Genomic DNA, 13,135 nt, shown 5'->3' with positions numbered 1-13,135 from the left:
AAAAATTATGTACACATTTTTATTATACGAAAAGATATTTGAGAGTGTAAATCGCGTGCAAACTTTGGACCACATTTGTACACTCTTCCAGATTCAGAGCGCGCACAAGACAGCAAGAAAGAAAAATGTGCAATAAAATTTCTCTCCTTTTAAGGCTCGGGAAAAAAACTGACTAGTAAACATTTTCAGCGTATTTTCCCACTGAATATTGTTTCTACATTGAAGCATTTCTTATACTTATGTGAGACTCTCTCAAATAACTGGATTCATCGTTTCTCGGTCACGTAGCAACAAGCTTAATTGATACAAATTAGATCCGCTCTTTTGCGCTGAATTAGAACGTCGTTAACTTCTATTACGTCAGAATCTCGGAGCAAGAGTAAGAAGGCAAAAATGTGACCTAAACTGCGAAATACGGACAATATGAAAGTGCGCCGGTTGGCGTGCAGTTTAGTGTTCGTGGGTTTATTCATCACCTGTATAAACGGAGACAGTGGTAAGATCGCGGAATACTCATCCACAGTTTAACGCTTCACGTAGCAAAGTACTGTAACAGATCCATCCTTGATAATAAGCCACCACCATACCTCGAAGTTACAGCTCACAATTACAACTTGATTTTAAACGTCCACAGGGGATGGACTCACAAAGAATTCTGAAGTTGCGTGCAATGTTAAGCTAACGTATCACAAATTTCTCCAGCCTTTAGACTATTTTTCGGCAGGAGGAGCTGGTAGCTATTTATCCGTTTCTGTGTTATGCGTTTTGTTACCTAGTTTTGTTACCTGTGTCACTCACTGAATAATATATCATTCTTATGAATACTACGTGTTTTGTTCACGCAGGACCATACCTGGAATCCCTCTCATCCCATCCCGTAATTCCCGCGCCGGGTCTTATAGCCAGTCGTCCAGATGCCCCAACACCACCTGAGTTACCCACTGGAAAATCACAAACACCAAACAGACAGGGAACAAAGGGTATACCAGGTAAGGGACCAATGCCGGCTTTATATATGTGTCACAGTATGACTTTTACCTGAAAGGCGCGAGCATTTGTACCGATGAACTGAACAATAAGCTTTTGTCGAGCACGCTAGCCGAAGCTGTCATTCCTTCTGGTGAATAATATCATCATTACATGAAATAAATGTGATGGTATATTTCAAGCCTAGTGAATGAATGAGAATGATGTATTATTCTAGAAAGTGACACAGGCATACTCGAATAATACATCATTCTCATCATCATTATTATAATTAATCAAGATCCTAAGATTGACGAGGCCCTCCTAAGTTAAGATAAATCTTAAGAATTGTTTTTTTAACAACAGGCTGTTCTTATGTGAAAAATAGACTTTTGTCCAGAAACAAAACTTAGGATACATCTTAATTAATAATTCATAAGCCCATTGACCTGTCAAATGGTTGATAAAACGTCACGTGCAGTGGTTTTATATCCGATAAAACTTCCTCCTTATTGGTATGCGGTGTTTAATGTTTTTCTTGTATGCTAATTTTCAACGTTCACAAAAGCATCATTGTTATGAACTCTCTTAACACACGCTTTTCCAGGAATGTTCTTGAAGCCGTTCAAAAAAACTCGCAGCACGTGTTTTATCGGGTCTAAAACCACTAGGCTGCGCCTCGTGGCTTTAAATCCCGATAAAACAATACTACTTGGACAATATCAAACGCTGTCTTTTCGCTATCGAAGGGGTGTGCTTCAAGGTTGTATTTGGTCCACTACTTTTCAGTTTAAAACACCAACATAATATCTCTGTTATTTCGCAGATGTTGATGAATGCCAAAACACGGAAATACGAGAAATGTGTGAAAAGATGGGGAAAAAATGCTTCAACACAGTGGGAAGCTATAAATGTCTCTGTGACCCGGGTTATCATTATGAACGAAAGAAGTGCAGAGGTATATCAAGATTATTATCATAAGGAAATTGTCAACCAAGGTGTTTTAACAGTTTTAAAATTTGCACATGAAGAGAATGTTATATCTTAGACGCAGGAGCTGGTGTTCAAGTCTCCTGCGTCGTAAAAAAGACCCTATGTACAACGATCTTTAGTTTCTACCCCCCCCCCCCCCCTAAAAAAAACACTAGAAAATTTCCACCACCCTCCCCAAAACGCAAATTTCAAACTCCCTAAAGTATTTTTACCTCCTTTCCCCCAATATAAGCGATTTACTGTTTTACAAAGTAATTGAGGGTCTTACCCTTGTTTTCTCAATTGGCTATGGGCCCCCCCAACTCTTATGTTGGACGCGTGTTTTCCACATACCATGGGAATGTTTTGCTAACGAAACGAAAACATCATTGTCAGAAAGCCGAAAAATAGGTACGCATTGCGTACATGTGGGTAGTGCTGTGCACGCGCTGCGGACCTGTTTGTTTACGGACTGACTCACTCACTCTTACATGCCTGACGCCATAGTGGGGAGAGCACTATTCAGTGTACTACACACAAAAATGATCATCATGGGTAATAACAATTACAGCATATTAAGTGATGAAAAATTAGTATGGTAAACTATAAAACTACTGATAGAAGTTTTTTTTCCAGTTAGTGATTCAGGTATGCTCTGAAAAAAGAAATCCATGTTCTCCCAACAAGAGTCGAACCTATGACCTTCTGATTACTAGTTCGGTGAAAATTATTTTTACGGAAGTGATTTGACATCCCTGTGAAATTGAAATGAAATAATAAGGCATTGTTTTTTTTCTTTAATTTTGTCAATTTAACTACGGTGTCTGATGCCTTTTTATGGCTTATTTGGAACCTCCCTACTAACAGTTACTTAATGCAGTATATGAGGCAAACCATTAACACTTAAAATATTAACAGCAAATAACAAACCAGATTTGCCTTGATCTGTTTTCATATGGATTTCACATTGCAGATAAAAACGAGTGTGCATGGAGAATACACAACTGTTCTCATCAGAGTTACTGTCGTAACACAGAGGGCAGCTTTCAGTGTGTTTGTCCAAAAGGTCACGAGTTGGTGTCTGGTGTTAACTGCATTCCTAATGATCTGACCCGCTGGACTACTCCAAAGTACTTGTTAAAGGACCTAATGGATGGTGTCGTAAGTCGCATAGCTGCTGCTGGTGCTGCTGCTGTTATTGTTCTGTCACTGTTTACTATCGCTGTGGTGTGTTGTAAGAGAAAATGCAAGAAATGGGCCGAGGAGAGGGAGCTAAAACGACTGGCGTATGAAGGTAAGCGGGGAGTTTTATTCAACCCTACAGGACCAAAAGGCACCACAGAAAGCAATACTTTATGAACTGAGCAGAATGATCAAAAGCTGGAATCTCATTATAATATAGATTAATAAACAGCTACACAGGAAAGTGCTGCTCACACGTGTCCATTTGGATAGTCACTTTGGTATCAAAAGTTAGAACCAACTTGTACAGCATAATAAACAGCACCACAGGAAAGTACTGCTCAGTAGCTTTCATTTGAATGGTCACACTTTAGGATTTCATCAGCTTGTAATAAACAGAAATCATAATGAAATCATAATAAACAGGAAGGAATATTCGTGTTAAGCGAATCATCCTTACTTTTAAAAGTTCATTATATGAAAGGAACAGGAGGAGGTTGTTTTTACACATTCACACAATGATGGTGTCTAATATAAAGTACCATATTCAGTTAACGTGCATATTTAGTGCATTTTTCTGAACATGTGAAAGGAGTTAAAAAGTTTCCATTTTTTTGTTCTTTTCAGAACAACTGATGGTTGCTGCTGGTATAGTTGACCCTAATCAGATGTTCTTTGGTGAAGGGTACCCAGAAGGTGATATGTATTATCCAGAGAACATGGGATATGCCCCTGAAGAGATGGGATATCCCCCTGAGGAAACAGGATATCCCACTGATAACATGGGATATCCCATGGGGGACATGGGTTATGGTCAGGACAATGTGAGTTATGGTGAAAACAACATGGCTTATGGTGAAGACAACATGGCTTATGGTGAAGACAACATGGCTTATGGTGAAGACAACATGGCTTATGGTGAAGACAACATGGCTTATGGTGAAGACAACATGGCTTATGGTGAAGACAACATGGCTTATGCTGAAGATATGGGCTACACTGATGACATGGATTACAGTAATAATGTAAACAATGGTGATCTTAATGTGGGCAGCTCGACAAAAAGTAATTTTGATACAATGGTCCCACATACATATTATGAAGAGGACCAAGATGGTGAAGCTTCTGAGGGGGAGGGGGAAGGATATTGAATTTGACATCAATAGGGGACCCCTTAAATTGGATGCTTCTTTCTCACAAGCCATCACCCGAACATTATTCTTAAGGCCTTTTGTTTCTTATGGTATCATTCACAAAATTAATGCCAATATATGAATTTCTCCTGAAGTATTCTTTCAACTTTGTATTAGTTTTGGATCTTGTTTTTGAGGCATTTAAATTTTTTAACGTGGAACCTCAGGATTTTATTATCATGTACGGTCATGGCCATTTTCTTATTTCTCAAGTCTTATTTTCTGAAGTTTGTAACATATCATAAAGCTACCCAATAAAGCTCATAGCAGTCAAGGTGAGGTCTGTGTTTAGTACGATGGATTGAACTATGCCCCATCAGCGCCAGTGCTTAAAAATCCAGTATAGTAGCATGTTAGGAGTATTACTACTCTCCTCCTACTCACCCCCCACCCCCACCCCCATGGACATTAAGTCTATCACAGGATACCCAGTGTGAAGTAACTGAAGTGTTACTACTACCCCCTGAATGGGTTGTTAGTCCATCACAGGATAACCAGTATGCAGTGACTAGTATTGGATTGAATGCTAGCCCATCACAGGTTACTCAAGATAAAGTGAGGAGTATAACTTTACTCCCCTCATAGTATCACATGGGAGCAGCTAACTTGGATTTTGCTTGCACTCTTTCCTCCGTAAGACACTCTGACAAAAGCCTCTCACAGAAATGTTATGGGACAGCAAGCAGCAGGGCAAAATTTCTAAAGGCATGCAGAGTTCCAAACGTACCCTTAATCAGTCTCCCTACTGCCTTTCATTTAAATTCTATAATTCTACCAGGAAAAATGATCACGAACAAACAACTTTCGTGGTACAAAATTTTTTTAATATCCTGCTCTCTTTTTTGCATAACATTCACATCTCTCCAAGCATTACTTGGAGACAAGAGAATTAAAGAGATCACAGGAACAAAGCTTAGCAAGGGAACTAGGAAAGGTTTTATCTTACCAAAATATTTAGCATGATCTCTAAATGAATAGGAAACTAATCTGTACAGTTCACAAACTCTTCATGTAACTTTTCAATCAAGCTCTCTTCAGTTTGTGCCAGCAAGCTCTGCAGAAGTTATGAAGCTCATGTACACAAAACTGCTTTTATGAACGGCCTAAACATTTCATATTTAGAAATTTAGAGGTTAAACTGCAAAGTTAAGTTGGCAAAATATGAAGCTTGAAATGGTTTGTTTTTATTTGACTCGCTGCCATTGCAACAATCATTGATGAAATTTGCACAGTGGTTTTGAAATACATAATGAAGTGGCAAACTACATTATCATTTCAAAGGATGCTTACTATAAAGCTTCCCTTAACTCTTCTTTCTTCCCGTCCATTTAAATTCTTTCTGGACAACACTATTTTTAACTGTAACAATCCCTTTGAAGATACTGAAAATCTGAAATAATGGAAAATAAAAGTGTGCAGGAGAGAAATTTGCTGATTTTCACATACCTTTTGTCGAAGGTTTGTCATGGTGTAATGCCAACATGACCAATCTCAATGCTAACCACAACTATTGTTACATTCCGCGTAAAATTAATGAAAGTAAGAATGAATCTTTTTCACAGAAAATGAAATTCACTTATAATCAGAACTTTATTTTGATGTTTAAAAGCTTAATTCTAACTTTTTTTTGGCCTCTTTAAGGCAACACCTTTTCTACATTGACAGCAAGTCTGGAAGTATTAAACTGCACTCTGTGCGTGCCATAGGTTGAGTAATTAAGAAACAAAAATAGCCAGCAAGTACTACAAGGTTTCTATCTTAGACATACATTACTGCACTTCAGAGAGCTTGTTTCAAAGAGTTTGACCATCATTTGGAAGTTCAATTTGAAATTCTCCTGAAGTTTCCAATGAGTTCTATGTTTTTCCAATAATTTCTAGCTGGCCTTAACTCCTAACTTCTCTAGAACCTTAATTCCCTTCTCTTGATACTCTTCTCTTGTCATCCAGAATCCTTCCTTGTCCTTCATAATGTCTGCCAACACAGCACCACCTAAGAATACCATGTGTTTCCTCCGGGGCGGGTCTTCAATTCTGATTTTGAATTTCTACGATAATAAGTACAACAATTATACTATTGGATATCTTCAGTTGGTTTGGAGAATTGGGGATGGGGGTGCATGATAACTACCCTATAAGAGAGGAAAAAGGCGTGAGAAATCCACTCTGTATCAATCCACTACAAGGGATTTTTCAGACAATAAACAACATTTGACTAAAAATCAAAATGAAAGGTCACTATTGTGTCAAAGCAGGAACTTACTGTTGAATTTTGCCATTGTTCAAAAGCACTAACTTAACCCTTTCCCAACCAAGAGTGCCATATGGCACAAGATGCAATTATGAGCTCAGTATTTGGTCAATTTGTGTGACATTTGCACAACCAAAAGATCTTTGAAAGATCTATAAATTGAAGGCATAAAATCATGCCCCCCTCCTATATGAGACTTGATTTACCACCCCTCAAACTTTTGGATTTTTTTTCCTTTGTACGTTAAGGGTCCAGTTGATATCTTACAACAAGCAATGCACTGAGAGCTGTACATTAAGCTATAGTTTAGGGGGATACCCAGTATGTACAACAAATAAGAAAATTTTCAAAGCTTTTCTTCTTTCGTTTTGGACTTTTCTCACTCTAATATGTGACCTCCTCCATCTCTTTTGGCGTGATTTATAGCACACTCCAGAAAATACCTTTTAAATGGTATATCACATGTAGTCTCCCAGCTCATAGTTAGAAATTTAGAAAAATTCGCCATTTCCCTCGGACGGGAAAGGGTTAAAGGTATTCTATGCTGTCAAATATTTTTTAAGCTGACAACAAAAAGATACATGTACAGAGGGCAGCTTAGAATATCATAACTTACCGACAACTTAGTAGTGTCCCCTTTCAATACACGCTCAAGATACAACTGTTTAATTTCCCTCTCTAGTCTGCTTGGTAGTCCAGGGTACATGGTGCTGCCGCCAGACAGCACAATGTGCTTGTAAAACTCTGCTCTAGTGTCAATATCTGCCGCTTGTATGGTGTTAAAAAGAAGCTCTGCTACACCAACACCTTCAATATTGATGAGGTGTGGCTGGAAGAGCGCTTCAGGGGCTTCAAATCTCTCACCACTCAGTTTCACAACTCGTCCATCTGGGAGCTGAACAAATAAGAGTTTCCATTTAAAAAAATGTTACTGGAGCCTGGGGATTTAAAACAACCCTTCAGCCATTTTGTGACTGCTTCTTTAGGTTAAATTACTATGTTAGCAAACTTTTTGTCAAATTTAGAGATTGCCAGCACAATGATTTTAGTCACCATAGCACCTAAAATAGTCACAGCTTGGCTAGTCTCCTAAGCAGCCATTATTAGGGCCGTCATGCATGTTCTAGTATGTTTTAGCAAAGAGTAAATGCAATACAAGGGGCATATAGCATATTCCTTGTTAACTGGAGCTAGATTGGTAAAGATTACATTTTCACACATTCCTTACAGTGTACTGTTCAACAAGGACAGTTGTCTCCAAAGCCAGCTTTTGTTCTTGCTCAATATTGTATCTAAACAAACAAACCAAACAAAATGAAACATGTTTAACAATGAAACAGAAACATATATTGGTTTTTTTTTTTTTAGGAAATGTTCGTCTCTCTCCAAAAGATGGGTCTTGGGTTGGACCCCCAAATGTCCTAAAAATTCCACATAATTAACTTTGGCTTTGAGACCCATTCCCCAGAATTTCTAATGACCTCCTTGGGGGGTATGGTATTATCTGGAAACCACGTATACTTGTCTCGTATTCTCTGTACAAAGTATTGGTACTGTTAAAACAAACAAGGTGTCTTCTTGGAAATTAAAACTTACCCCACATAACATAACTTCTCTTTCATCTGTCGCACAGTTTCAAAGTCGGCAGTATGGTTGAATGCATACCCTCTCAGCAAAAGAAGCTACAAAGTGATACATAAAATAAGTACAGATGCACCACATAAGTACTACATTTCACAAAAGAGGTCACTTGACTCACAACATTAAGTAGTTGCAATACACAATTCATATGCCATTCAACTAACAAGGGAAGCAATTGAGTTTTTTTTACAAGGTATACTATATTATTTAACAAATTGATGGCAGTTTTCTATGGTCTATACTTTTATAAACCATAAAATGACGTCAAAAAATGTTCAAAACTCAAGTGGAACCACGAGCCGCAGGCGAGTGGTTTCACTGCCAAGTTTTGGACATTTTATGGCGTCATTTTATGGTCTACAAGAGTTTAGACCACAGAAAACTGCCGTCGATTTGCTTTTTACAATAACATGGAAAAAGTATCGGCGGAATTGGATATTTTTTTGTTGAGAAAGCGCCCCCCTTACATCTGACGTCATTTTTATTGTCTGTACTCTTATAGACAATAGCTACGAGCCAATCAGCGCGCGGGAATTTGGACAGTTATTGTAAAAACAACTTTGGGCAAAAGGTACCTTGATGAGGTACTTGGTGATATCGCGACCAGCAATGTCAAGTCTCCTAGTGAGATGAGGAAGTGAAAAGCCCTCGTACACAGGGCAGATATGAGTTACGCCATCTCCAGAGTCTATCACAACTCCTGTCAACAATCCTATGAGTGAAAACAATAAAAAATAAGTTTTGTGATTGTCCTGGTTTAAGGAGACTTGTCCATGATACTTGAACAGCACAAGACATGGTGAGTTATTACTGACCTTGAGCGTAGAGTGTTAAAACAGCTTGGATAGCAATAAAGACACCATCAAACTGGTAGTTTTCAAACATAACCTGCAAGAAATCATACCAGTAAATACACGGTAACGACAAATTTTAGTAGACTGTAGTTGCATCATATGACAGACATTTATGCATTCCCGACCCAAATATAGGTTCCTTTAACTGAACTTGCAGTCCATTTTTCTCTCCACCCCATAAAATCCACAAGTTTTTCAGCCCCATGGTCGACAAGGAAGTACCTAAATAATTCTTTTTTCCGAATTAAAATGCCAAACATATGCACTTGGCAGTGAAACCATTTGCCTTTCCACTTGAGTTTTGAACATTTTATGACGTTATTATTTTTATAGACCATACAAAACTGCCATAAACTGTTATTTTATAGACCATAGAAAACTGCCATCAATTTGTTTTTTACAATAAAATAGAAAATGGGTGGAATTAGCTTTATTTTTTGTTGAGAAAGAGCGTAAGTTACCTCTCACATCATTTTTATTGCCTGCTCTCTTAAAGACAATAGCTGCGAGCCAATCAGTGTGCAAGCATTTGGATAGTCATTGTAAAAAATTATTTTTTTGGAGTTAAAATGTTTCAAGGTCTTCCAGATATTTGCTTTTGCACACTAAAAATGTGTCCAGCAACACAAAAAAAGAACCCATAGTTTTCAACCTTCAAAGAATCTTTTTCCTCCATATAAACAATCTAAAAAATCTTAATTGAAACTCTTCAGCCAATTCTATTAATTGCAGCACATTATTTAAATAGGTAATCGAAATAAGCATTATCATATTATGTTCATTTACCTCGACCATTTTTTGTCTGTTCTTCAGGGGATTCATCGGTGGTTCAGTAAGCAAAACCTGAAATTTACCACGAAAAGTGAGAAATGGAAGGTCGCAGAAGGTGTGAGCAAGCTGAAAGTCATACATGATATTTCAAAAAACAGCAAATACATGTACACTACTACTCACTTTACAATTCTTTGTATCGACGTTAAGCTTTGTCTCTCCAAACGTGTAGTCCCATACATGTTTCATGTCGTCCCAGTTTCGAACAATTCCATTATCCATCGGATAATTGACCTCTAACATATACCTGAGTTTGCTGGCTTCATCACCCACCATTAAATCCTGATCAAAAACGAAACAACACAAACCCTAAGGCTGGCATCTAAAGAACGTCGATTGATAAGGATGTAAATAAGACTTAAAAGTGTAAAGTACAAAATGCATTATCACAGAAACACTTAGACTACCTTCACTTCAATGTCTCCTACTTTCGCGGTTGACCTAATAATCGGCCTTCCTACCATCGAAGGAAATATGTGAGCTGGGAAGTTGGAGCCTGCAAATCCGCACTTGACGAACTGCAAAAAAACAATTATACAAACAGTACGTTAACGGAAATAAATTACTACGGCGAAACAACCGGCTAGGCTTACCCCCGTTCCATTATCACAGACGATTACTTTATTGCCTTTGGAATCCATGGCGGTGCCTTCCACCGACCACTTTGCCGAAAACAAAATGGCCGCTACTAACTTCCTCAACGCCTTATCACGTGACTGGCTGTAGTTTGACACCTCCCCCTTCAAAGCCTCGCTACAGAGAATAACTTTTCCCGGGAAAACCAAATATTTATTTTTTCATTTTGAAGCATATAAATATAAACAATATCATCAATCTCCAAAGTTGAAAAGGGCACTCATGCAACTCGTATTATATATTATCCATTTGGTTTGTGTACCAAACTCTTAGCCATTAGGTCGGAAAACTTTCTATGCACCTTTATTAGCACCTCTGTATTACTTTAAGGTGCATGCATACTTACTGCATGTGTTTGTCTGTATGAGCAAACAAGCTAATAGTGTTACTTTTTTGGACATTAAACCGTAAAAATTCTATTTGAAGACCCCTGCTTTTACTCTGCTGACCAGAGGGGTGAGGTCGGATGTCAGCACATAGAAGGCGCCACTAGTTGCGACTCCTGTCCATAATCCTACCTTACCCACCAATGCCAAGGACACCAAGTCAGATAGACCTGGCCCCAGTTGTTCAAAGGGCAGATATTTTTATCCACTGGATAGACAGATAAAATGTGTCTAAGATACTGATTTTCACGATAGTCCTATAATTTGTGAATAGAGTAGACGCGTATGTCAAATTTAAGAATGGGATTGAGTGGAAAACTTGCCAAAAGCATTGGAGTACATTTGCTCTGCTGGATAGCGACTTATCCAGTGGATAAAGTTATCCACTCTTTGGACAACTGGGGCCAGAACATAGGGAAATCAGTGTCATGGGCTCTTTTCCATATACATCCTCTTCAATCTGACGTGCAAGGATAATTCAAGCTAGGCCAACGACTTAAAGTCACCACCATACTCGGAGACCAAGGGGCAGGTATTGGGAAAGAGGAAAAACTCAAATGGACGGGAAAAAATTCGACGAAGACAAGGGACAAAGTAGGGGTGGGGGGAGAGTAAATAGAGGAGGGAGGTAGGAGCCCACACAACTGGACAAACAGGTTTCCATCTTTCTCAGGTTTGTACATCTAATATTATCAAAATTATTTACACCATGGGCTACAGCAGCTTATATAAACGTTTACAAGAGAGTACCCCTCCCTCTCCCCCCCCACTGAGAAATGGGTGTGGTTTTCTTGATAATTATAATCTCTTTCCCATCTGATGGCCGTTAACATTTTTCATGTCATCATGCTCAACCTGTTTTTTTCCCCCAAGGTATATGTCAGTGAAAAAAACAAAAAAAACAGCTAATGTAACAGCACGCCTGTGATATGTTCAGGACACATTGCTTCCATCACTATGTGACAAATCTTGTTTTTGGGGAACGAAAATACTTTCAGAATACCTTAAACTCATCTGACAGTCATTGATATCTTAACGCCTTAAACAATACAATACAATACGGTGTACAATGTCCAATTTATGCACAATTTTATTACTAATTTTTTCCCTTTATATATATAATGTATATTATTCTCTTGCACATACAGGAGTGGCTCAAGAAATGCAGCCTAAGGCCACTGAACAATGCTTGCTGTTTGGGAGTTAATTTGAAATTGCTGAAGAGTGACAACCTATTCTTCATGAAGTTTTGAAAGGCAATAAAAAGTGGGATTGTTCATTAAATAATTCTGTCTCATAAGTTAATATATTCTAGTTAAAATTATCTGACAAATAAGAAATGAGTGATGATGGGTTGATGTGGGGCTGCTATTAATTCCGGTAAAAAAAAAAGGGTTGGGAAAATGTACCATTTGTGCAAGAAATTGTGCTATATAATGAAACAGCCATTTGAATTTCAGCCAGATGCGATTTGTTTCTAATCACATTGTGTTGATAATGTAGTTGGTAAAGATGAACAGATTTTAACATGGAGCATGTCCCTTTAATTATGTCACCTTTCATGGCCTCAAATGTTCTTCTTGAGCAAAAGTTCACCCTGTAAGCAAGCTGCAGACAAACTCAACTGGGAAAACATGCAGGACATGAAGGGAATTTTTTTTTCTTCTTGAACATATTCAGCTTTAGTTGAAATTCAATTATCATAAGCTGAAGATTGCTGATTGCAGGGTATCACATCAGAAGAAACAAACTGCATCCAATTCAAATGGTCATTTTCATGCTCTAGTGTTCTTGGTTGCAACATTTAATGAGAGGAGGAAAGAGTTGCCTAAGATAGGGCACAAATCTGGAGTACAGGGTAAAGCAAGACAAAAGCCCTGTGACTTTGTGATTATAGTTAAGGTAAGCTCACACAAGGGACACTCACCATGGCAACAATAAAATAACATGGCAACTGAATACATCACACTGTAGCTGGGACAAACTCTCTCAATAATATTAAATTTGAAGGGCTTCGCTTGTGTTTGACTTGTCTCTGAAAACATAGGGTCATGCTGAGAATAAGTGAAAAAGAGAAGGCAAATGAACAGGACTCTGGAAGGTGCTCCCTTTCTAATTCACGCCTCCAAAGGTTTTATTTTCGCAGTTACTTTGTTTTAGATTTGTTCTTCTCGTTACTGATGCAAATGCAGGGTTCAGCCAAGGGAAGAGATCACAATTAAAA

At 38.2% G+C, this 13,135-nt stretch overlaps 2 protein-coding genes across 2 annotated transcripts; one reads left to right on the top strand and one right to left on the bottom strand.

Annotated features, from left to right (window-relative positions):
- The first annotated feature begins 344 nt into the window (after positions 1–344).
- Positions 345–4,556, top strand: LOC146478743 (uncharacterized). The gene is made up of 5 exons (XM_085112361.1): positions 345–496; positions 846–989; positions 1,793–1,924; positions 2,912–3,232; positions 3,748–4,556. The coding sequence occupies exons 1-5, from the start codon at positions 424–426 to the stop codon at positions 4,269–4,271; spliced, it is 1,194 nt and encodes a 397-aa protein (XP_084968487.1). The 5' UTR covers positions 345–423; the 3' UTR covers positions 4,272–4,556.
- Positions 4,557–5,115: 559 nt separating this feature from the next.
- LOC146478742 (actin-related protein 2) lies at positions 5,116–10,637 on the bottom strand. The gene is made up of 10 exons (XM_085112344.1): positions 10,483–10,637; positions 10,297–10,407; positions 10,013–10,171; positions 9,845–9,901; positions 9,020–9,092; positions 8,780–8,916; positions 8,160–8,245; positions 7,792–7,855; positions 7,180–7,458; positions 5,116–6,360 (listed from the first exon to the last, which is right to left on the bottom strand). Exons 1-10 carry the CDS (start codon positions 10,528–10,530, stop codon positions 6,190–6,192), a joined length of 1,185 nt encoding a protein of 394 aa, XP_084968470.1. The 5' UTR covers positions 10,531–10,637; the 3' UTR covers positions 5,116–6,189.
- Positions 10,638–13,135: the final 2,498 nt, after the last annotated feature.

The sequence above is a fragment of the Pavona decussata genome, unplaced genomic scaffold (assembly GCF_977016875.1).
Source record: "Pavona decussata unplaced genomic scaffold, jaPavDecu1.1 SCAFFOLD_64, whole genome shotgun sequence".
Lineage (NCBI taxonomy): Eukaryota > Metazoa > Cnidaria > Anthozoa > Scleractinia > Agariciidae > Pavona > Pavona decussata.
This window is presented reverse-complemented; position numbering and strand designations above follow the sequence as displayed.

Excerpts from the sequence above, each read along its gene's own strand:
- LOC146478743 (XM_085112361.1), top strand. The coding sequence starts at position 424 with ATGAAAGTGCGCCGGTTGGCGTGCAGTTTAGTGTTCGTGGGTTTATTC. Across the intron at positions 497-845 it reads CTGTATAAACGGAGACAGTG|GACCATACCTGGAATCCCTC; the intron begins GTAAGATCGCGG and ends TTGTTCACGCAG. Across the intron at positions 990-1,792 it reads GGGAACAAAGGGTATACCAG|ATGTTGATGAATGCCAAAAC; the intron begins GTAAGGGACCAA and ends GTTATTTCGCAG.
- LOC146478742 (XM_085112344.1), bottom strand. The coding sequence starts at position 10,530 with ATGGATTCCAAAGGCAATAAAGTAATCGTCTGTGATAATGGAACGGGG. Across the intron at positions 8,917-9,019 it reads TTTAACACTCTACGCTCAAG|GATTGTTGACAGGAGTTGTG; the intron begins GTCAGTAATAAC and ends TTTCACTCATAG. Across the intron at positions 7,856-8,159 it reads GAGAAGTTATGTTATGTGGG|ATACAATATTGAGCAAGAAC; the intron begins GTAAGTTTTAAT and ends TTGTTTGTTTAG.